The sequence below is a fragment of the Podarcis gaigeae genome (genome assembly GCF_964106915.1).
Source record: "Podarcis gaigeae genome assembly, chromosome: 3".
NCBI lineage: Eukaryota > Metazoa > Chordata > Lepidosauria > Squamata > Lacertidae > Podarcis > Podarcis gaigeae.
In genome coordinates, this window is record NC_139680.1 from 80,061,388 (window position 1) to 80,083,774 (window position 22,387).

At 41.3% G+C, this 22,387-nt stretch overlaps 2 protein-coding genes across 2 annotated transcripts in view; one reads left to right on the plus strand and one right to left on the minus strand.

Annotated features, from left to right (window-relative positions):
• The first annotated feature begins 3,823 nt into the window (after positions 1–3,823).
• Positions 3,824–17,024, plus strand: SCCPDH (saccharopine dehydrogenase (putative)). The gene is made up of 12 exons (XM_083732638.1): positions 3,824–4,297; positions 7,882–7,994; positions 9,659–9,739; positions 10,117–10,246; positions 10,939–10,988; positions 11,735–11,865; positions 12,097–12,214; positions 12,942–13,061; positions 13,144–13,200; positions 14,465–14,576; positions 15,278–15,359; positions 16,045–17,024. The coding sequence occupies exons 1-12, from the start codon at positions 4,111–4,113 to the stop codon at positions 16,148–16,150; spliced, it is 1,287 nt and encodes a 428-aa protein (XP_083588764.1). The 5' UTR covers positions 3,824–4,110; the 3' UTR covers positions 16,151–17,024.
• A 1,443-nt stretch (positions 17,025–18,467) lies between these two features.
• The window catches only part of LOC310841342 (kinesin-like protein KIF28), a 33,008-nt gene continuing 29,088 nt past the window's right edge, over positions 18,468–22,387 (minus strand). The window contains 5 exon segments of the mRNA XM_083732218.1: positions 18,468–18,531; positions 18,534–18,668; positions 19,176–19,366; positions 20,779–20,929; positions 21,285–21,391. Coding sequence (XP_083588344.1) covers positions 18,481–18,531; positions 18,534–18,668; positions 19,176–19,366; positions 20,779–20,929; positions 21,285–21,391 — 635 coding nt within the window. The 3' untranslated portion in view covers positions 18,468–18,480.

A 22,387-nucleotide genomic window follows, 5' to 3' on the forward strand; every position in this document is an offset into this window, starting at 1 on the left:
AAAGATGATATTAGTCCTTTTGTTACATTTTCTTCCACTATTATTCTTTTAATATGTTGACAATCGCCTTGTGGCTTTGTTTTTAACCTGGGAATTTGTTTTAAAGGACCTTAATTGGTAGCCTAATAACCATGGTATCTGAATATTTCCCAATTGAATTTGCATCTCATTAGTGGTAAGCAGTTGTCCATCTTTGTAAAAATATTTCAAATAATACAACTGTTTTATTTCCACATATCTATAATTATAGGCTCTATATTTATTTTTCAAAACCGGGTAGCAGTGTTTTCCATTACATACACATTACATGGGGTGGGAGGCCTTGGACCATAACCTATTCTCATTTTGTCCAAATCTTGAAAGTTGAGTGTAAATGGATTTGTAAGCCAGTGTAAAGAGCAGAATTTATTTATTTATTTATTTAAAAAAAGTTATTACTTTTATACGGGCACCATCTATTTTCAATTTCTCTGATGTGCTCCATTGAGTTCCCTTATTGCCAGGCATTAGGTCTGTCATGTTGCTGGGTGGACATGCATTGTAATCAATGGTTGGGTGAAGATACAGCAAAAGTTATTTTAATGTGTGAGATAATAATAATAATAATAATAATAATAATAATAATAATTTATTATTTGTACCCCGCCCATCTGGCTGGGCTTCCCCAGCCACTCTGGGCGGCTTCCAACAAAAATGAAAGATACACTAAAATGTCACATATTAAAAACTTCCCTGAACAGGGCTGCCTTCAGATGTCTTCTGAATGTCAGGTAGTTGTTTATCGCTTTGACATCTGATGGGAGGGCGTTCCACAGGGCGGGCGCCACTACCGAGAAGGCCCTCTGCCTGGTTCCCTGTAACTTGGCCTCTCGCAGTGAGGGAACCGCCAGAAGGCCCTCGGAGCTGGACCTCAGTGTCCAGGCAGAAAGATGGGGGAGGAGACGTTCCTTCAGATATACTGGACCGAGGCTGTTTAGGGCTTTAAAGGTCAGCACCAACACTTTGAATTGTGCTCGGAAACGTACTGGGAGCCAATGTAGGTCTTTCAAGACCGGTGTTATATGGTCTCGGTGGCCGCTCCCAGACACCAGTCTAGCTGCCGCGTTCTGGATTAGCTGTAGTTTCCGGGTCGCCTTCAAAGGTAGCCCCACATAGAGCGCATTGCAGTAGTCCAAGTGGGAGATAACCAGAGAATGCACCACTCTGGCGAGACAGTCCGCAGGCAGATAGGGTCTCAGCCTGCGTACCAGATGGAGCTGGTAAACAGCTGCCCTGGACACAGAATTGACCTGTGCCTCCATGGACAGCTGTGAGTCCAGAATGACTCCCAGGCTGCGCACCTGGTCCTTCATGGGCACAGTTACCTCATTCAGGACCAGGGAATCCTCCACACCTGCCCCCCTCCTGTCCCCCAAGAACAGTACTTCTGTCTTGTCAGGATTCAACCTCAATCTGTTAGCCGCCATCCAACCTCCAACCGCCTCCAGGCACTCACACAGGACCTTCACCGCCTTCACTGGTTCTGATTAGAAAGAGAGGTAGAGCTTGGTATCATCCGCATACTGATGAACACCCAGCCCAAACCCCCTGATGATCTCTCCCAGTGGCTGCATGTAGATGTTGAAAAGCATGGGGGAGAGGACAGAACCCTGAGGCACCCCACAAGTGAGAGCCCAGGGGTCTGAACACTCATCCCCCCACCACCACTTTCTGAACGCGGCCCAGGAGAAAGGAGCGGAACCACTGTAGGACAGTGTCCCAGCTCCCAGATGTCTGATTAAACATGAATTTATTAAGTTTTGTTTGCCATTTAGACATATGGTCTGGTGGGAGCCAAACTGGTAATGTTTGAAATTAATACTTTTGGAACAAGTGTCATTTTAGTTTAGTTCCATAACAGAAAGTTTCATTTTGCTCCAGCACCGTATGCCCATATTTATTGTTTTCCATACTTTGCTATAATTTGTCTGATATGATTTGTTTAAATTATAAGTAATCTGAATACCTGAAACTTTTTCTAGCTATTGGTAAAATGTTGGGAGATTTCCTAAAGTTGCAGGGGAATATGAAAGAACATTACTTCCAATTTTTGAAAATTTACCTTAAGTTGAGAGACATTCTATACCTTCTAGCATTAACTGGGTCTGATGTATATAAAACAATACTGTCAGCATAAAGTCCCAGAAAGTATTCCTTTCCATTGAAAATTACACTCTTTCCTGGCAGAATTTTGTGTAATCTTGTTGCTGGGGGTTCTATAATTAAAGCAAATAATACCCTTAAATCTTTCTAAATTGTCTGAAGGAACAGGCCATTCCAAAGTGAAACTTGGCAACTGATAGTTAACCTACTGACAGCTTTGTAATGTAAATCTTTACAGCAACCCACGCACTTCCCACATATCCATGGGCTGTAATTCGTTGCACCACCACCTTAATAAATATAGAGACGTTACCCCTAACATTGTAGTTAATTAGTCTTTTACATTTTGAAACTCATTCCAAGAACACTACTGTGAAACTTGCTTGGACTTTCAGACGCATGGTGGGGGCACTTACCCCTGAAATAATGTTTTGTTTACACTGAAGTAGAATTTGACTTCTTTGGCTCAAGATTTTAAAAGCACTTTAGAATGCAATTGAGTTTTTTATTTTGGAAAAAATGAGTGCAAGGTTATAAGTGTGCAGTTTCTGTCATGCTTCTCTGCCCTTGAAATCTGCAGCAGTACAGAGAATATCATATTGGGCAGGTTACTAATACTCTATCCTCCTCTCACTGAGAATATGATCACTGGACCATGGCTGTAGAGAGGATACTACTCCTGCAAAGTGGATACTCTCACATAGGAGTACAGTATTTTACTGTATTGTTGTGTTATTGAGGAAATTATTATAAACATGAGTAGCAGACACCGAACCCCCTAGATGTGTGATTCTGGGGGGGAAATCCTCTAGACGGGATTTTTGGAAATAATTGAATGGAAAAATTTCCCACACAAATCATTTGCAGATTTATAAACTACTTCACAAACACAAGCTACTGAAGCAGTGTGTAAGGTACAGTAAATTAGGCTAATGCTGTCCCTCCCAGCTTGTTACTGAGTAAGTTTGCTGTCCCCTGTCAGTTAAGTAAGTGAAAGAGAGGTAGCACCCCTCCACCAAAGATGTTTTGGGCTATCCCAAGAATACACCCCCCATTACTGGGAGGCTGAATCCCATGATATATCCTGGTATTATATGTGGTCCAATGCTTCATTTTACAGGTCTTTATCTGGCCTGCTGCTTCGAACCAAATTACTGCCCACGTGGGCCTAATTCCAAGACACACTTGTAACATGGCTCTAGACATGACACTTGGGCACACTTTCTGTACCATGCACCCAAGCATAGCTGCCTATTTATGCATTAGATTTTAGCCATAGCTGTCAACTTTTCCCTTTTCTTGCGAGGAATCCTATTTGGAATAAGGGAATTTCCCCTTAAAAAAAGGAAAACGTTGACAGTTTAAGCCCATATTTCCCGAGGTGTTTCCTGTAGAGGGTCCCCAAGAGAAGAGAACAGCTGTTGTGAATGTACTGTAGTATTATTATTGTTGTTGTTATTGCCCTCAGGAAGCGCAGCTCTTGCTTCGAGCCCAACATGCAGCCCTTTTCCCTATCGTCCTCCATTTCGCGGCTATGCCTTCTGCTAGGCTGGGCTGGCGAGGATTTGCAACCGCGCGCCTCGGGCACGAGCACGCACGTCGCCAGAGCCTGCACGTCGCCTCCCAACGCGTGGAGAACGAGACTCTGCCAATCCACTCCCGCCTCCTGAAAACACGGGGCGTGGCAGCGACGGGTGTGGAAAGAAACAGGCAGGACCAGCCGAGACTGGCAAAGGCGCTGCGCTGGAAGCGTGCTGGGGGCGGGGGCCTCTCACGGCGGAGCCGCTGGTGGGCGGGGCGCTGGGAGCGAGTATTGGTCACGTGAGGCTGGCGGGAGAGGGGGCCGTTGATCCGCGGCCCCGCCCCCTCCCCCTCCCCATCGGCAGTCGCGGGTTGCCAGCCGTTGCGCAGCGCCTCTCCGCTTCTTCGCCTCGCGCTGTATGAGCGCGGCGCCTTCTTCGCGTCCCCATGGCGACCGGGCGGCCTTTCGAGGTGGTGGTGTTCGGGGCATCGGGCTTCACGGGGCAGTACGTGGTCCAGGAGGTAGCGCGGGTGGCCGGTGAGGATGAGCTGCGAGGCTCGCTGCGCTGGGCCGTGGCTGGCAGGAACCGAGAGAAGCTGCAAGCGGCGGTCGATAAGGCGGCCGAGAAGCTGGGTAAGGGAGCGGGCGAGTGGGGGGTGTTTTTTTCTGCTTGGCCCAAGGGCTGCTGCTGCTTCTTTCCCTCAAAATGAGAAGCGGAGTCAGGGGAGGCGTCGCTCCTGGTTGCCCTTCTCGGAGTCAAGCCCCGCCGCGTTCAAGCGAGAGAGAGCGCCCAGGATGGCGAAGTGAGACATTAACTCAGCGACGTGGCCCCGGACCCTGAGCTTAGCCCGATTGCTTCTCTCCAGGGTGGTGGAAGGGAGAGAGCGATAAGGGTGTTCCTAGTGCCGGTGTGTCCAAAGTCCGTTTCGGGGGCCTAATCCGGTCCGCAGGTCGGTTTAATCCGGCCCCTGTGGCAGTTTATTTCTTGGGGTGAAATCCAGTAAAACCTTAACAACTCCAACCCTAAAAAAAGCTCAAGGACTTTGGGGTAAAATCATAAAAAAGCTCAGCAACTTCAATCCTAAAAAAAAACTTTGGTTGGCCCTTGTCACTTCATCAAATCTGGCCCTCTTTGAAAAAAGTGTGGACACCACTGGGGCTAGCTGCTCACTGCAAAACGGCCAGGTTGCCCATGTCAGCAGCCTGTCAGGTGCCAGGAAGAGCCCTGCTAGACCAGACGGAAGGACTACCTAGTCTGGCTGCATCTTGTTTCTCTGCAATGGCCAGACAGGTGACTGCAGAAGTCCACAGGCTTAGAGCCATGACATTCAGCTGTCAGGACCAGAACTGTAGCTAGGTGATCTTGCACCCCATCTGGCAGAACCATCCAGATTGCGCCCCCTAGCCATGGACAAATTAGCTCTTCTTTTCGCCTCTCCTCCAACCCCCCCATTCAATTCACTCTATTTAAAACCATTTCTTATGAGGCAATAATCAATATTTGCATTTATGGACATATTTTTAGCTGATTTTGTGCCCACCATCACCTGCGCCCCTGGCGGGGGCCCACCTCACCACCCCCTTGCTATGGCCCTGGTCATGACCAGTAGTTGCTGATAGACAGGATGGGCCCATGCAGGATAGGCCTAATTCTCTTTTGGAGCTATGTGAACGAGTGGTGGTTCCTCCCATCTTACTGATCCAGGGCAGGTGAGTGTGTAGGGAGCATATCACTGTGCAGCCCTTCTCTCCCGAGTTCAAGCAAGCAGGAGGATTTCCATCCCATTTAAAGGCAGGGGTGATGATAGCAGACTATTACAAATCTGATCTAGATAATAACCCTTCCAAGTCCAAAGGGCTTTACAGTTTTTATTGTGCTTATTCTCACAGCAACTTTAGCTGGGAAGTTGCCATTGTTTGCAGAAGGGTATTGGCAGGGTGACCCTAACCCCCAACAAAGAGGCCTGTGTATCTCCTGTGTAAATTAAGCTGTTTCCTAACTGCTTCTAGCAGGGGTGTGGGCAGGGTAAGCCTTACTCTTAGATTTTTGTGGGGTGAATTAATTGCACCTTTATTTTTGGTGCTGTAAGTTACACTGAGCTCAAGCTCCAAGCTCTATGAGCGAGACCAAATGAGTTAGGATGCTTTGCAATTTTCCACCCTTAACACACTCCTTTGTGCCTTCCACACCAGCTTTCCTTACTCCAGCATAGCTTTCTCAGTCTATGTAAATTGTTACTCCAGGGTAAGCCCATCAGGCTATAGGAAAGGAAGAGATGGGACTGCACAGTGTTCTCATCAGCTCCTAAATAAACAGCAACTTCCCTCCCCCAACTGCCTGTCAGGCTGTGAGAGAGAGGGGGAAATGTAACTGCAGATCCTCTCCATCAGCTCTGCTGAAAGAACAGCAACGTTTGACTCCTCGCCAAATTTTTCAATTCTTGCTGCTCATTGCAGGGTCTCTGTAACTAAGAATTATTGCCTGAGCTTGCTTTTTTCCTACTCCTTCCCAGCCCCTTTTCCTGTTGTGTCATGTCTCTTTGATTGCGAGCCTGAGGGCAAGGACTGACTTTTCTTTGCAAGCCACTCTGGCATCAAGAGAGTAGGATAAATATGCTTGATAATAATAATTTATGCTCATTTATGGCTGGCAACTGGGGTGATGGGAAGATGCACAATGTGCTAACCTCTCCCACCCATTTTACCTGGGGAATTAGGCTTGCACTGTGAAACCAAGAATTTGTGATAGGGCCATAGAAGAGGGGGATATTGAACCCAAGTTTGCCAAACCCAGGTGGATGGTGCTGTTTGTGATACATATTTTTCACTGCAAAGGGTTTTTTGTTTCCTTTTTTCCTGACTAACAACCGGAATGTTTCCATGACTTAAAATTGTAGCTTCAGGGAGGAATTCTAGCACCCATCTGGGAGCAGCAGGACTGGACTGGCTGCAAAGCCATTACCACTTCTGCAGTTCTGCTACTTACGGTATGTTCGCAAGGGCAGAAGCAGCTTCATTACATGTTTTCCTTTGTCGTCTTTAGGCAGGCATTTCAGTTGGGCACAGGTAAGGTCTATTGGCTGTAGCTGGACCAGCTTAAAATCTAGTGGATCATTGGCCAGCACAACCGGTCCTCTTTCCCACTCTAGAAAAGTTTGTTTCAGGGGTTTCTGCTTGTTGGTGCTAGCAGTGTTTTCTGCCCAGCCATGTTTTTGATAAGGACCTCTGCAGTTGTGGAAGTCCCCCACCAATGGAGTCAGGCAGCGCTAAGTGGAGAGGCACCTCTGCTACATCCAAACATCCTCCGCAGTGTATTGGGGCCTTGTATCACCATGTTAGTTGCATACATGGGCCCATTTCTTGTTTAAAATGTCAGTTTTTTTCTGTGTTCTTTGTCATTTTGTGACAGTGTGAGTTCTTTAGTTCTTGCTGTTTCAGACATTGTGCTTCTCCAACTATTAATTGTTGCTTTGTCCTGACTTGTATATACTAGCCTTTTCTAGTTAGAGGTTCCCACGCTTGGTCGGTATAACTGAGTTGAGCATTGTTTCAGATTTCTTAGCCCACACAATTTTTATTGTGAAAATGCTTGTTGGTTCATTAATGTGTTTCAGTTGACACTTGTTGCATTCTTTTGCTTTATAGCCCAAGGCTTTCTGGTGCTGGGAAAATGTATTGGTTCTGATGTTGCATGAATAAATGCAGTCTTGGAAAAAGGTTGTGTGGTGCTGAGGTTGCTAAGTTAAAACGCACGTAAGGGGGGAAACCCTATTGAAACTGATCTTTAAAACCAGAGTAGTTGCTCGTTCTAAGCCAATGGCTAAAATAAAACGTCATAGTGATAATCTTGTGACATGCACTTACATGGCTGACTTGCTGCATTGTATTTCTCTGAAATAGTTTTCAATAATTTCTTGAGATTTTTCCGGTCATCTTTTGTGGCAAGAAGTCCCATCTTCCGATTTGCACAGTTGTTTTATACTGAAAAAGCATATTTGGGAGTGGATGTTTGAATTTGTATCAGAAAAAAGTAACCTATTTTGCAAATGTACTGTAGTTGAAAAAATAAAGGATTTTAAAATGACCAGGGTTTGATCCATTCATCTAATAATTCATAACTAAATAATGAATGTTAAGAAAAAGCAATGTGTATATTAGAGAGCCATTATTATACAGTGCCAGGCTTCTTTTATAACATTTTTCTTTTACATTTTCAGGAAAGAAAGAGCTGAAGTCAGAAGTTGGCATAATACTGTGTGATGTCAGTGATCCATCCTCTCTTGCTAATATGGCTAAACAAGCTGCTATTGTTCTGAACTGTGTAGGCCCAGTAAGTATTTTCCTCTTTTGGAAAATGAGTAAGTAAAAAGTTCCCATGATACTAAAAACTTTAAAAATGAAGATTTAATATATTGCAATATTTTTATTACCTTAGCAAACATTGAAAAAGAAATCTTTTCTAAGTATGTAAACCAAAATATTTTCTGGATGAATAAAAGTTAAAGGGGCAACTCTGCTATGCCATTGTGAAACAAAGGCATATATTAATCCTATATTTTTACTTATTAATTTATAATGTTTGTATCACTCCTCTATAGTGGTGATCAGATATTAAAAATAATTTTGAGGCAGTTGTTATCAGAAAGGGTTGTAATTTGACAGTGTTGTTTGGCATTTGAAGTACAGTAATCTCTCAGTTTACACAAGGAGTCAGTTCCAAGGGTTATATGTGCAGGCAAAAATTGTGTATAGTCAAACTCATGGAGCTGCCCCACAGCTAGCAGGTGAGAGGGAGAGAGAGCACACCCCCAGTACTCCCAGAGCCTGCACACTGAGCAGGTCTTGCCCAGCAAGCAAGGCCAAGTGCTTAAAAGCTCTTTTCATGCCAGAGTGCTTGGGTTATTCAGTGTGAAAAGAGCTTTCAAACTCTCTGCCATGCTTGCTGGACAAGACCCGTTCTGTGTGCTAGCCCTGGAAGGGTAGTTCATGCAAGATTTTGCATCCTAGAGGCAGCCTGCACGCCCAGCAGGCCTTGCCCAGCAAGCCAGGCAGAGAGCTTAAAATCTCTTTCTGTGCTAGGTAACCCAAGTAAGCCTGGTGTGAGAAAAGCTTTTAAGCTTTCTACTTTGCTTGGAACTTGACTTGCATGATTTCACTCAGCCCACCTTCAGCTACAATGGTTGAAATTGTGCAAGTCAGATGTGCATAAAATGAGGGATTATTCTAGTTTGACCTTGTGAAATAGGCTTATGCCCAGCCCTCATTAGCAAATATTAAGACGGTGAAGTAACTTCATTAAATAGGTTCGAATGTGGGCAGAGTGATTCCTAGTTTCACCATTCCACCACTACATATTTGCAAGCTTAGAAATCAGCAAGAAGGGCCTGGCAGTCCTTCAAGGCCAGTGTAAAATGTACAAGACTGTATTAATAATAGCAGCTGAACCAGTTCAGTTTGTTTCTTGACTTTTAACCCAGTGTGTATAGTGAACATCCAAATAATTCTTGCCATAATTAATTTCCCTCTGTTTATACCAATTATACTTGCAGTTATTAAGTAAAGCAAATAGCTGATAAATTGCTGTATGTGGAAAATATGCTGCTGCTTTCCCCCAAAACAGTGCCTATTGCAGCTGTGTGTGGTGAGGCTGTGGGAAGGCAGATGAAGAGGAAGGCATTGTTACTTCATTCTCAGTTGCAAAGTTCTGCCAGCTCATTAAATCTAGAGCAAAGGTTAATAACTGAAACGTGCATGCTGTAGTTGTGGTAGAGGAGGTAGGAAAGGATTGCATGCAGAGGGAGATGTTTCTTAAAATCCGAATGGGAATTAAATAGTTTTAATCATTGTGTTTATTGATTAAAATTTCATTAGAAATTAAAATTGCTTTACATAACCTTGTTCAAATATGTAAACATAGTGAGATAACTTACTGTCTTTATTAAAGTAGCATAGTATGATTTATGAAAGTAGTAATAGTTTTATTTCTTCTTATAGTACAGGTTTTTTGGTGAGCCTGTGGTGAAAGCTTGTGTTGAGAATGGTACAAGCTGTATCGACATCAGTGGAGAGCCTCAGGTATGAGAAACTGAGAAAACAAGCTAGATTCGCAATTGTATTAAGACATTATTCATATTTGCACATCTTACCATCATGCAGGAATTTTTTTGTATGTGTCCAACTTTGTGATACTGCCCTTGAATAGCAGCTCCTGCACCATCCTAAGTATCAGCAGTCAGGGATGCTGAGTTTGCTTGTGGTGGGTCCCCCTCCCTGTCATCCATCTCAATAAATGTTTTGATAATAATATAATAACCTTATGTAATGTTGCAAAATGGAGCATCAGCCACTGAATATAGTGCCAGTGACACAGCTATGAAAGTTATCATCTTTGCTTGAACATTGAGAGAGAATATTATCTATTTTTCAGTACAATGTTGTTTCATTTCTTTCAGTTCCTGGAAGGAATGTATCTGAATTACAATGACAAAGCTGCAGAAAAGGGAGTGTATATTATTGGAAGCTGTGGCTTTGACTCTATCCCAGCAGATATGGGAGTATTGTACACCAGAAACTCTTTGAAAGGTGACTCTTAAACTTAATGACAATTTTGATATGCGGTGCAGAAATTATTTTCCTTGTGGAGAGTTAAAATGATATTTGAGTGGTTAGGAACAATAATATGCTCTGTATTCTGCTTCTTCTGTAATTCTTCACAAGGACTGATGTTGCTACAAAATATTTGTTATAGTTACCAGAATCCTGCTGTATTAAGCTATGCAGTTATAAATATCTTCAGTTACCATCATCTTAAAATAATGTACATCAATCAGTCTTTCTGTTGCATTAGCAAAAAACAAAAACTTGGAACTTATGCTCCTTAATGGAATGGAGTACGGAGCTAGAAAGGGATGTAGAAATAACACAGACCGCTCCATTTCTGTAGTGAGTTGCTGGCATACATCCCAAGTAGAAACAGGGCTTGTTATGGCCTATGGAGATTTTTCCCACGTCTAAAGTGTACTTGATTAGAAGTTGCATAATTCTGGAAATACTATCATTAAAATAGGTTGTATGTGACTTAAAACTAGGTGGCAGGTTCAGTACTGATAGAATCTCAAATGAAATGATGAGCAAGCTGTTGCTTCTCAGTACAGGATTTCCAATGTGTCCTGGTATCTTCATTTACCTGATGCCATGACAGCCTGAGTATAAACTGCTGTTTAATTCTTTGTTACAACCACACTTAATGATTAATTATCTTCCCCCGCCCCAAGGTACATTAACTGCAGTTGAAAGTTTCCTGACTGTAAAATCTGGACCAGAGGTTGGTTGATTTCTTGATTAGCTAAGTTTATTGTAGGTACTTATCATATAGACAATATAAAAATAAATTATTACATTCGCTGTTGTATTGGTAGTGATAGTCTACAAAACTGTCAGACAGCAGAACATCACTCTTTAATGCTTGTTCTGTTATAGCACTTCTAGTACTCAAGTAATGCAATACCAGTTTGATAGCCTTACCTAAGCATCTGCTTTCTGTTAGGTGGTAAGAAATTGCTTTATTGCTGATGTTGGGTAGATAGCTACTTAACATTTGTTAAAAATAAGTGATTGGGAAGGTGCAGACAATAACAATATTTTATAACACTGTTGGAGGAGGAGTAGATGCAATATTAAACTCAGCCCAGTCTAGTAAGACACATCCTTGAGCAGAAACAGCTTACTTTCTGTCTATGCAAACGGTTTTTGTGGGGTGAAAATCCTGCAGACATACATGCTGTGCTTCACACAGCTAGCCAGATTAGTCTAGACATCGCTAGAATGCACTCACACTCCTGCTTCCTACAGCAGACGATAAATGCCATAGGAGCAGACACACTAATCTTTGTGAGGGGACAGGAGAGGTGAAGTGAGAAAATGGTCATGCTTAGGATCAAGTATATAGCTTTCAGCTATACTTTGATTTAGTCACTGAATCAGGTGTATAAGGTATGTTTTCATTATTGTAGCTAATGGTATAGATGTGTTGTGAGCATAGTATATTGAATTAACATAACATTTTAACAGGGTTCCTGCATTCATGATGGGACCTGGAAATCAGCTATACATGGCTTTGCAGATCAAGGCAGTCTGAAAAAAATTCGAAGGCAAATAGGACACAAACCCCTTCCAGTGACTGGAAGAAAGCTTAAGAGAAGGTATACTACTTTTGTGGATTAGAATTTATTGTTTACGTAGCTCAGAAGATGTTTCCAGAAGGAATGTAAGGTAAGGAAAATTGTAGGTGCCTTACATTTTCATGAAAGGAAGCATTCTGGTAGAATTTCTTTATACAGATTTATGTGCTTGAAAGGACAGGTAGATAGTGCCTTGTCTGAAACACACTTTGCCAAGCTTTGTTTGAATTGTCCTGGCTTCTGTTTTTGCAGAGGTGCACTGTTTTACAGTAACGAACTTAAACAATATTCCATTCCGTTCATGGGATCAGATGTCTCTGTAGTAAAACGAACTCAGCACTATTTGCACACAGACCTGAAAGAAACACCTGTAAGTTTACTTAAACATCTATTTTAAAGAATGTCCTATCATCAGTGAAATCTTTGAATCTGATAATGTGAAACTTGCAATAATATGCAAAGGTGCCTGAGGGGAAACCATATTGAATTCATGTGCCTAACACTGCAAAGATTGCAGGCATGTGCTACTTTATGAGCTTCTGGGAAATCTTATTACTGCTGAATGTCTGTCACCACTGCCACTTATGTGGGGAATATTCATGTAGCTCTCTGAAATGGGAAAAAGTGTCAAACAGCAAGGCTGTCATCACTCCTTCTGCAATGGTGCCACATGATAACGTATTTGTGTTACTGTAATTGTAGTACTAAAAGAAAATTGTATTTCTTTTAATGCCTCCAGCTGCTCTTACAATGCCCACAGTTAAAGCTAGCAATCATATCTAGCCTATTTCTGGATTTATTATTTGTCGCCTAAGCAAGGCTTGGTTGTTTGTGAATTGTTGTTCTTTAAGATCTGTATTCTGTATTGTTAATTAATGTTTGTTTTTTGGTTGGTTTAGGTGTTTTGATTTGGTTGATGTTTTCTTTTTTCTTTTTTTTTTTGGTATGTGTTGGCTATTTTTCTTTTTCTTTCTTTGCTGTTGTTTGGTTATAGAAAATGAATAAAAAGAAGTTTTTTTAAAAAAAATCTGTATTCTGGAACAGTTTATACATAAACTGGCATGTTTTCATTGATAAAAAAATTCTCTTCTTTTCAGGTGCAGTATGCTGCTTACGCGACTGTGGGTGGTCTTGGAACTGTTATTAAGCTAATGTTTGCTGGCCTTTTATTTTTAATGCTTGTGAAATTCAACTTTGGAAGAAAGCTCCTGCTAAAAGTAGGTTTTGTTTTAAATACTTTGGAAGCTTGATTTTCCCTCCCTATTATCCTGGAATTTATTATGGGTTGTCTTATTTCAGTATCCCGCATTTTTTTCTGGGGGACATTTCACAAAGGAAGGACCAACAGAAAAACAGGTAACTACTTTTGTTCTTAGGTGATTGTATTTCTGATGTGACCGTTCTCTACATAATTACTGTGTCACAGGACTAGCTTACTAATTGCAGCAATGGAAAATTCCTTAATTCTATGTGAGATTGTAGATTAAATACTGGGAAAATTGTGGAGTAGGAGGCATCTTGGGGTCTTTCAAGCGGAATGGGTAAAGGAAAGGGATAATGGGTAGTCTGATGTGGAGTATAATAAGCTCACAATTTACGCTGAGGTTACATTCCAAGGATTGCGCATGAAGCCAAAATAGTGTACAGTCAAAACCCATAGAGTTCAATGGTGGGTGGGATTGTCAAAGTCATTTTTTCCAATGCTGCACCCTTTTCATTTTTTAATAATTATTTTGCCAAGCACATAAAGCTGAATATGCACAAGTTTAATGTGCTTACGTTGAGGGCTTACTGTTGTAATATTGGGACACTGAATATTGAAGTAAATGTTCAGCAGACATGTTTAACCCATGTATAGCAATAGGTTCTCAGGTGAGCACTAGGAGAACAAGTGAACAGCAGTCCTGTTGCTTGAAGGCAGGAAAATGGCATCACTCCAACAGAATCTTTGACCCACCCTTTTCTTGGGGTGACAGTTTGTTTTCCTGCCTTGTTTAAAGTGGACCTATCTTGCTCGTGCTATTCTGGCCTTCCCTTGTTGTTCAACAGCTTGCGAAATTTGTGGTGTGTATGTTGGGTGAGTGTGTGTGCGGTGAATCTTTCCTTGTGTTGGATCCAGTCCTTACAGTCTTCAATGAAAGTTGACTGGAAAAAAATCTCAGCTTAAATCTGAAACCCATATCTACTCTATTCAGACTATGAACCTTTTCTACCTACTTTTGCAGTTTCTTATTCAGAAACTAGCTTAAAAGCAGTATTTGAGACCAAACTTGTAGCAGGACCACTGAGATAATTTTAACTTTATGAAGGTTAAATGACAATATAAGAGTGCTGGATTGGATTATAGCAAAGACAGTCTGGAACCTCAAATTTATTTTATGGGTGGTAAATACCACACTTTTTGCAGAGCAAGTCACACTGTATTCAAATAACTGGCTTATTTTGCATAACATTTTACAGTGGGTTTTTTTGTACACAAACTACTCCCTCAACTTTGGTTGTAGTTCACTGTAGTTAAACTGGGCTGAAATTCAGTGGTATAAGCAGTAATGTGTGTTCGATAGAAACTGGCATAGCCTAGAGATTTGATGCTCTTTCTTTCTTGTCTTTTGAATTACAGATGGAAGAGTCATCTTTTGAAATGACTTTTTTTGGTGAGGGATACAGAACACAAGATGATTTACAGCTGGGCAAACCAAATGTTAAAATCTGCACCCAAGTAAAGGGACCAGGTATAGCAAATTTTGTATAACGATATACCTTCACATATCATAGGTTTTGTACCAGATTTGCTCAGATGCCCTTCCTGTTTAGGGGCTTTTTGAGGAAGGTTTGGCTGCTTTTTATGAAATGCTTTCAATTTAGCTGAGCACATAGTGGTGCTGTTTGATTTTGATTATACTGTGATTTGTGATTGAAAAAGGCAGATGATTGCTTTATGTACTGCTCATAAGGTTATTGGGAGATCTAGATTGTGTGTGTTACTGTCGCATGCTTATTTAGTTTATATACTTGCTGAAAATAAAGCAAATGGTACATACAGGTACAGCCCTGGGAGGGGAATGCTAGCTAGATGGTACTGGCCCAGTGTTTAGGGAGATGTTTAATCTTGAATCAAAGGTAATTCTAGAAATGATAGAAACAGTAGTAATTTTATTTGTATGCTGCCTTTCCACAGTTCAAACCACACTCAAGGCAGTTTACAACATGAAAAAGTATGTAACTGCAACATAACAAAAGTAGTCATAAACAATAAATAAAATGTCAAAAAATACACAGCCTTGCTGAACAATTTCCACATAGCTCATAAGCTCTAAAATTAAGATAGAGAAAACCAACAGCAACAACACCCCCCCCCCCCCGAAGAAAAGCTCCCCAGCCCAAGAGTCAAAATGATGAGTGTAATGTTTTCCCCTCCCGCATATTTTTGTAGAGGCTGGCTACGTTGCTACACCCATTGCAATGGTTCAGGCAGCTGTGGCACTTCTGAAGGACAAGCCTTCTCTTCCTAAAAAGTAAGTCTTAATTTTCTTGATGTGAAATAGCTTATACTTTCAGGGTTCCTAGCAGCCTTTAAATTATTTGGCTGTAATAGTACTGTATCTGATTTCTTTCTTTTTTAAAAAAAATTCTTTGTATTCTTACCATTTCCATTTGTTTGCCATTCCCAACTCTTTGGGAGGAAGGATGGGATACAATTGAATAAATAATATATTAGCATGAAAGTAAGCATCAAAGTAATTGAAAGCACTGTACAGTTCTATGGTGTAGTAACTTCCTTTTCTCTCACTTTGTCAGCCAGCTTTTGCATTAAAAGCAAACTTTCTGTCAAGTTGAGTTATTGCAAACATGTGAAAAAGTGCTTGAGTGTTAATGCCAATATATCTGCAAATGACCTTAATTCATGTTGTAACGTGCAAGCTTTAGGTCATTTAATGGTTTGTAAATCGCAATATTTATTAAGAAATAACAAAATTTCATGTCAAGTTCAGTATTAAAAACTATAACAAAGTATTTCAATCAGTTACATTGTTAAGCTTTTCTATGCATAGTTCATGAATTAACTTAAACATTTGTTGAAGGTTCACAGCGGGGAATGGAACTTAACTATCCCATTTTCAGTAAGTATTTGTTCATAATAAGTGTTAAGCTTGCTTGCAGCTACATGTCAGTAACCCCAAATGTGTGGCTGTTTTACAGGGGTGGTGTCTATTCTCCTGGGGCTGCATTCTCCAATACAAAACTTATTGACAGGCTCAAGCAGCATGGAATTGAGTTTTCTGTTATTAGCCAGCCTGAAGTCTGAAACAAGAAAAAACATCCTGACGGCTGCATGACCAACAAATGTTTGTATGGTACTTGTATACCAAAAAGATCAGCTACAAATGGTTGCTAAATTTAATAAAATATTGACATAATCTTATGTAATGGGAAAACATGTTTCATATTGTTGCTCAAAATGGAAGTAAGACTGAACTTTTACTACTGGAAATGCACACTGTAGCACAGCAATAGTTAAATGAAAAAAAACAACTATATTAATAGTGCTAAATAATAGTGCTTTTTAGAATCAGGGGCTTGACTGAACTAGCTGTGGTAACTAAAAAAATCAGTAACAAATTACAACTGCAGTATTTTTATTTTGAATTGTGAATGTTGACTTTACTATAAAATCTGTGCCTTAACCAATTAACTCCCTATGAAGATCAGTAATGAGAAAGCAAACTGAAAAAGCAAAAGGGTGTCTTTAGTAAGTTGTGTGGGCATTCCTTCAGACAGGTTTCCCTAGGCTGCTATACCTTGTCACAATTAATACTGTAATCTACACTCAGATAGACTGGGATCAAGTCCCCTTGACAACTGCAATTTCTCTGATTAAACATAGTTCTCTTGTCACTAATGGAACCAATTCATTATGCTTAAGTTAGGTCTCATGGTACTTAGCTAGACTCTGCCTGCAATGTTTTTTCAATATAAGCTTGGTGGAGGGGAGCGTAGTAATATTCTTGCTTGAATTGGTAACTTCATTGCATACCTGATCGGTTATCATTCCTTTCCTGTGTACTGAGACATCCTCAAGGCAGGGGAAATATGTCATTGTGAAAGGAAGAAAGATTTTTAGCACTTATTAATTCCCTTTGTTCTCATTTTTCAGTGTAATAAAAGAGGGTTACAAATTTGCTTGGTTTCTGTTTAACTCAACACAGATCACTGTACTTAAAAGCCAACCATTTTAATTAGCATTATCTAATGTGCTTAGAATAAACTATGCCTTAAGATCCACTGTCAATTTAGTAGACCATGTAATGGAACGAGAATACAAGTTAAGTCCCTCTTTTAAGCCCAAATTACAGGTAGGGTGCTAAGGGTATTGCATATAACAGCAAGGGCCCTTTTCTGTAAATGATTTTCTGCTTTTACCTTTTAGCTGCTCTAGCCTCCCCTCCACACATTGCTACCTTCAGGAGCATGGGGCTGTTTTAAGGAACACAAGAGGACATCCAGGTGGTGGTTTGTTGGAAATAAAACTGCACCATCCCAAATAATGTGACATGCTCCTTAAAAATAAAATTTTACTAAAACTGAAGCAGAGCATCACCCCTACCCCAATTACATTCCCAAGTGTTTTTCAATTAACTAGCAGGAAGTGCACAGGACTGCCCAGGTATTTTTAGAAACCCAAAAATACTGTGATTTTTAAATGGCTCATGCAATTTGTGAGTTTGGACTCGTGACACCAAAAATCAGGTGAAATCATATTTTGGTCCAATGGTTGGAACAAAATTGTGCACAGCACCCAAACAGTGGCAGAGACCGCCATCCACACCTCAGGAACCCTTGTGCTTGAATTTTGTGACAACACCTCAAGAGGCAGAAAACCTAGACCAATAAATGTCACGCCAAAGTCACATTTCAGTCCGTCACCTTGATTCAAAATGGTACCTGGTGTCCAAATGGCGGTATAACCTACTACCTCCCCCCTCAAAAACCCTTGTGCCACATTTGGCACCCCTGTATTGAGAAGTGTCCTAACATAGAGAACAAACAAGTGGATAAGTGACTTTTCCAAATATTGATCAGTATTCCAACACTGATTATTCTGAATAAGGCATTAGTGCACAGATTTGAAAAAAGTGTATAAACATTCCTGATGGAACAATTCCTCCTATGTCAGTGTGAGAAGAACAGTACAATGGTCAATGGAACTGTCACTCTCCTACCACAGGCACAGTACAATGCCCGAAACTGTTCAGAACTGGCAGACCCATAGCTGTTTCCCATCCACTTCCTTCTCAGGAGTTACAGCAGGAGTAATTTACACACAGGGAGTTTAGGAACACTTTTGTAGAGGTATCAATGATACATAATGACCATGCAGTGTTACTTATTTTCTTACATTTCTACCCCACCTTTCTTCCATCATGGGTCACCTACCCAGGGACTGACCAGATCCTGACCTGCTCAGCTTCAGCAAGGAGACTGCCTCAAGTGCCTTCAGATCATACCCTGGAACTAAATTATTCCCCTCTTACAGCTGTGTCCAGGGTGGGTCTGGTAAATACATAAGTTGTGCTCTTAATTTGTAGTGACACAAAACAACATATGCTTTAGCACAGTTACAATTATACTGAAACACTACTGTTTTATTTCGTACAATGACTTTACGGTTTGCTGCAACCTAGCCTCTCCCGTTTCTTTTTAACTATCAAAGCAACATCATTTTTCAGTTTACTTATACTTGACTCAAGTTGCTCTCCAAAGTCCTTTAACATGTGTGACTGTCTCTCAGCAAAATGTCGAAGTAGTTGCACATTATCTTCTTCCTAGAAATGAAATGAAATACAGAAGCTGCAGTGTGAAAAGGAAAAAATAGCTTACACCAGCAAATGGGGAACTTAACTTAACCCGAGCAACAGTAAATCCTAACTGGGGGGTGAACTATGAAGGCAGTTCTGCAGCTTTATTCAAAAGCTCTTCTAGTCTTGACAATGGAAGTGAAAGCAGAGGTGCACTCTGCATTCCTATGTCCCAGTTTCAGCTTTTGTAAATAAATAAACCCTCTCATTGGACACAAGGTGCATGTGCCCTGCAATATAATACAGTCTGGAAAACATTAAGTACTTCATTATTTGGCTCCTTGGTGTGAGGAACACTTGGGCATTCTTAAGAGCTGTAGAATTAAAGAGAGCAGCAAAAGAGGAAAGTTACAGTCCTGGGAGGGTTTTCTACTGGTTCACTGTAGAAGTTTTCAAAAGGATTATACTGATTATGTCGGGGAAATAAGTATAGATTCAACCTTTCTTTTTAAGAATCAGTTAAGATATATATACCGGAGCTCTGCAGTGCTTTATTTTCAAAAACTGGCCTCTGATCACATTCATATTCTGGTAGAAGGCTTTGAGGGCTTTAGCAAATTCTGCATCGCAGCTCATCCGAGAATTGCAAACTGGGCGAGAATCCTTTGACGCTGATTGAGTTACCTTAGCAGCTTGGGGTTTTGTAGGAGATTTTGAGATCTTACCTAAAACAGGAAGATGTGAAGATTAGTATCAACAGACAGAAGGAAAGAGCCACTTACGGCCAGAATTTTGGTGTTCTTGCTGCCCCCCTCCAGCAATCTGTACAAAAAGGTATGCAGAAGCTAAATGCTCCATACTCAATGGTGCTGAGATTCCTGGCTTTTACTTGCAGCTCTATTCTCATCTTCACTTCCTCTTAAAACTTTTTTTAATTTGAAGTTACTAGCAGACTTTTGCAGACGGGGGCAAGGCCAACTTCCTGTCCTGAGTTTCACTCAATAGATGTAAAAAAGAATAATCCTGTTTTTGATCATTTATAATAACCAGCACATCTTGCACAACACATGTAATACATTTTTACATAGATACATCAATGCATATATTAATGCAAAATTTGTTTGAGACCTTGAGGTGGACCACTACTACAATAAATCAAGCATGGTAATCTCACCTGAAACCTGCCAGCTGTCACCTGTCCCAAAAATGTATTAAAGTAAATATGAGCAGTTAATGCTTTACGGCTGCAATTCTATGGCCCTGGGAGGGAATGCAAGAGGACATAGTGTACACTGGTAGTCCCTTCTCCTACATAAGGGAGGGGAACGTCCCTTCCTGCCACCAATGAAACCTCCAACACCCTGAGCCTACCAGCATTGGAGCTCTGACATCTGTAGGCCCAGTAGCAAGCATGTCACAGGGAGAGGAAGAACCAGATAAAGGCTTGAATTTGAAGGATCCAAAGCTGCCTGACATATCTCCAAACCAGAAAGATACTTAAACTAGCTTAGGAGCTGATGTAAATATCTCTCCCTTGTATTTCCTTCCTATTAGAACTAAACTATAGTTTGGTTTATAGCTTATAGTTTAAAAACAAACTATAAAATTGAGGGAATATTAGAATGCTCCTCCGTCCTCAGTTCGACTCAGTGGGTCTCAGGGTACGGAATTAAACAGCCTTCAGTTCCCCCTCTGCCCCCCCTCAGGATTGCAGCCGAAGAGGGTCAAATTCAACATAATTAAAGCAGAAGTAAAAGGGGTCGTGTGGCACTGTGGTCTAAACCACTGAGCCTAGGGCTTGCCGATCGAAAGGTCGGTGGTTCAAATCCCTGTGACAGGGTGAGCTCCTGTTGCTTGGTCCCAGCTCCTGCCCACCTAGCAGTTCGAAAGCAGGTCAAAGTGCAAGTAGATAAATAAGTACCACTCCAGCGGGAAGGTAAACAGTGTTTCCATGCACTTCTGGTTTTGCCAGAAGTGGCTTAGTCATGCTAGCCACATGACCCGGAAAAACTGTCTGCGGACAAAGTTAACTCCCTCGGCCAGTAAAGTGAGATGAGCGCCGCAACCCCAGAGTTGTTCGCGACTGGACTTAACTGTCAGGGGTCCTATACCTTTTTAAAAGGGGTCAGGTGCTTACTTTTATGGGTTTCAATCTCGCACGCTTTCAATTTATCCTTCAGAAGTACATTTTCTTCCCTTAGAGCTCTGTTAATATCTCTAAGCAGTTCAGTCTCTTGCTCTAGTTTTAACAGCTTTTGGTAAAGTTCAGCAATCTGGTTTTCTGTGTCCTAAAAATAGAAGAAATTCTTATCAAAAATAAGTGTGTACATATGCAATAATTCATATGGAAATGGTATTGGTTTCATGGCATATTTGGCCATCATATGGCTGTATAGCCTCCAGCTGTCCCCATGTACAAGGAAAGTCCCTATTGCCTTGAATTTGTCCCTAGTAAATAGTTATCAGTTTTTTGTCCCTAAGTTTGTTTCTGGGTTTTTTTAGATCTTTTTCCATTCTCAACAGCAGCAGAAAAGCAATTCATGTTAGCAGGAAAAAAGCACCTGCCATATTAGCTACATGAAATTGGGACACTGCTTGGTTATGATCTTTGACCACATGCAAGAAAACCAAAAATACACTTACCAGACTGGTGTGTCTCAGAACCTCAGCTCTGGGATTATCAATGATAATAGAGCTCTCCCTTGTTAATGCCATGTCTTGCCGAGAGGAATCCAGTTGCGCACATCCTTCTGTATTATTGGGAAGATACTGCCATTATAGATTATATCCCCCACATTCCCATTCTATATCACTTTAAACATTGGTAACAAATAACAACATGTTCCTAGAAAGAGCATCATCAGCCCCCCTTAATTACCCCTCTTTCCCCTAAAGCTACCTTATTCTGCTGCTTCAGGTGTCTGCTGCCACTCCACTCCTGTCTAACATGTGCCATTATGATACTGCACATGCAAGGTATCCTAGGGAAACAAGGGTGCTGGATACAGGCGCCAGCATCTCCTGGGAGAACAAGTGCGCTAGACTAGTCATTGGTCCTAGGTGGGGTTAGAGTGTGGCTGCCGAGTAATGTAATTAACTTTAAATATACGATAGGTCAAAGACTTGTAGCTGTCATGGTCTCACAATGAACAAGCAGAATTGGCCAGCAAGAATTCAAAATGTTTTGTGTCAATAGTTCAAAGTGTAAAGAAGAGCCAGGGGGATTTAAACTCAAGGTCTAGCTAGCATCTCACATAACTGAGCACTCTTTATTCTATCATAAAGGGCCCAACCACACATAATCAAGGTACAGTGGTACCTCAGGTTAAGAACTTAATTTGTTCCGGAGGTCCGTTCTTAACCTGAAATTGTTCTTAACCTGAAGCACCACTTTAGCTAATGGGGCCTCCTGCTGCCGCTGCACCGCCAGAGCACGATTTCTGTTCTCATCCTGAAGTAAAGTTCTTAACCCGAGGTACTATTTCTGGGTTAGCGGAGTCTGTAACCTGAAGCGTATGTAACCCGAGGTACCACTGTACTAAAAGTCAGCTAAAAGTCAGCATGACCTACTTGCAGCACCACAAAGCTGTCCAAACCTTTGAGTCAGTTACAACACATACCAGAGATTAACATTAAAAGCAGGGGTGAACTGCCAATCACTTGATGTCGGATGATGTGGTGCTTTGAAGCCTTGATTGTCAGGACTTCAGAATGTAGCATGGGACTGTTTGAAAGCCCTTTTACAA

What these genes read in the sequence shown, in the direction of transcription:
- SCCPDH (XM_083732638.1), top strand. Translation starts at nt 4,111, where the DNA reads ATGGCGACCGGGCGGCCTTTCGAGGTGGTGGTGTTCGGGGCATCGGGC. An exon ending in TTCTGAACTGTGTAGGCCCA is followed by an intron (nt 7,995 to 9,658) that starts GTAAGTATTTTC and finishes TTCTTCTTATAG; the next exon opens with TACAGGTTTTTTGGTGAGCC. An exon ending in CAGACCTGAAAGAAACACCT is followed by an intron (nt 12,215 to 12,941) that starts GTAAGTTTACTT and finishes TCTTCTTTTCAG; the next exon opens with GTGCAGTATGCTGCTTACGC.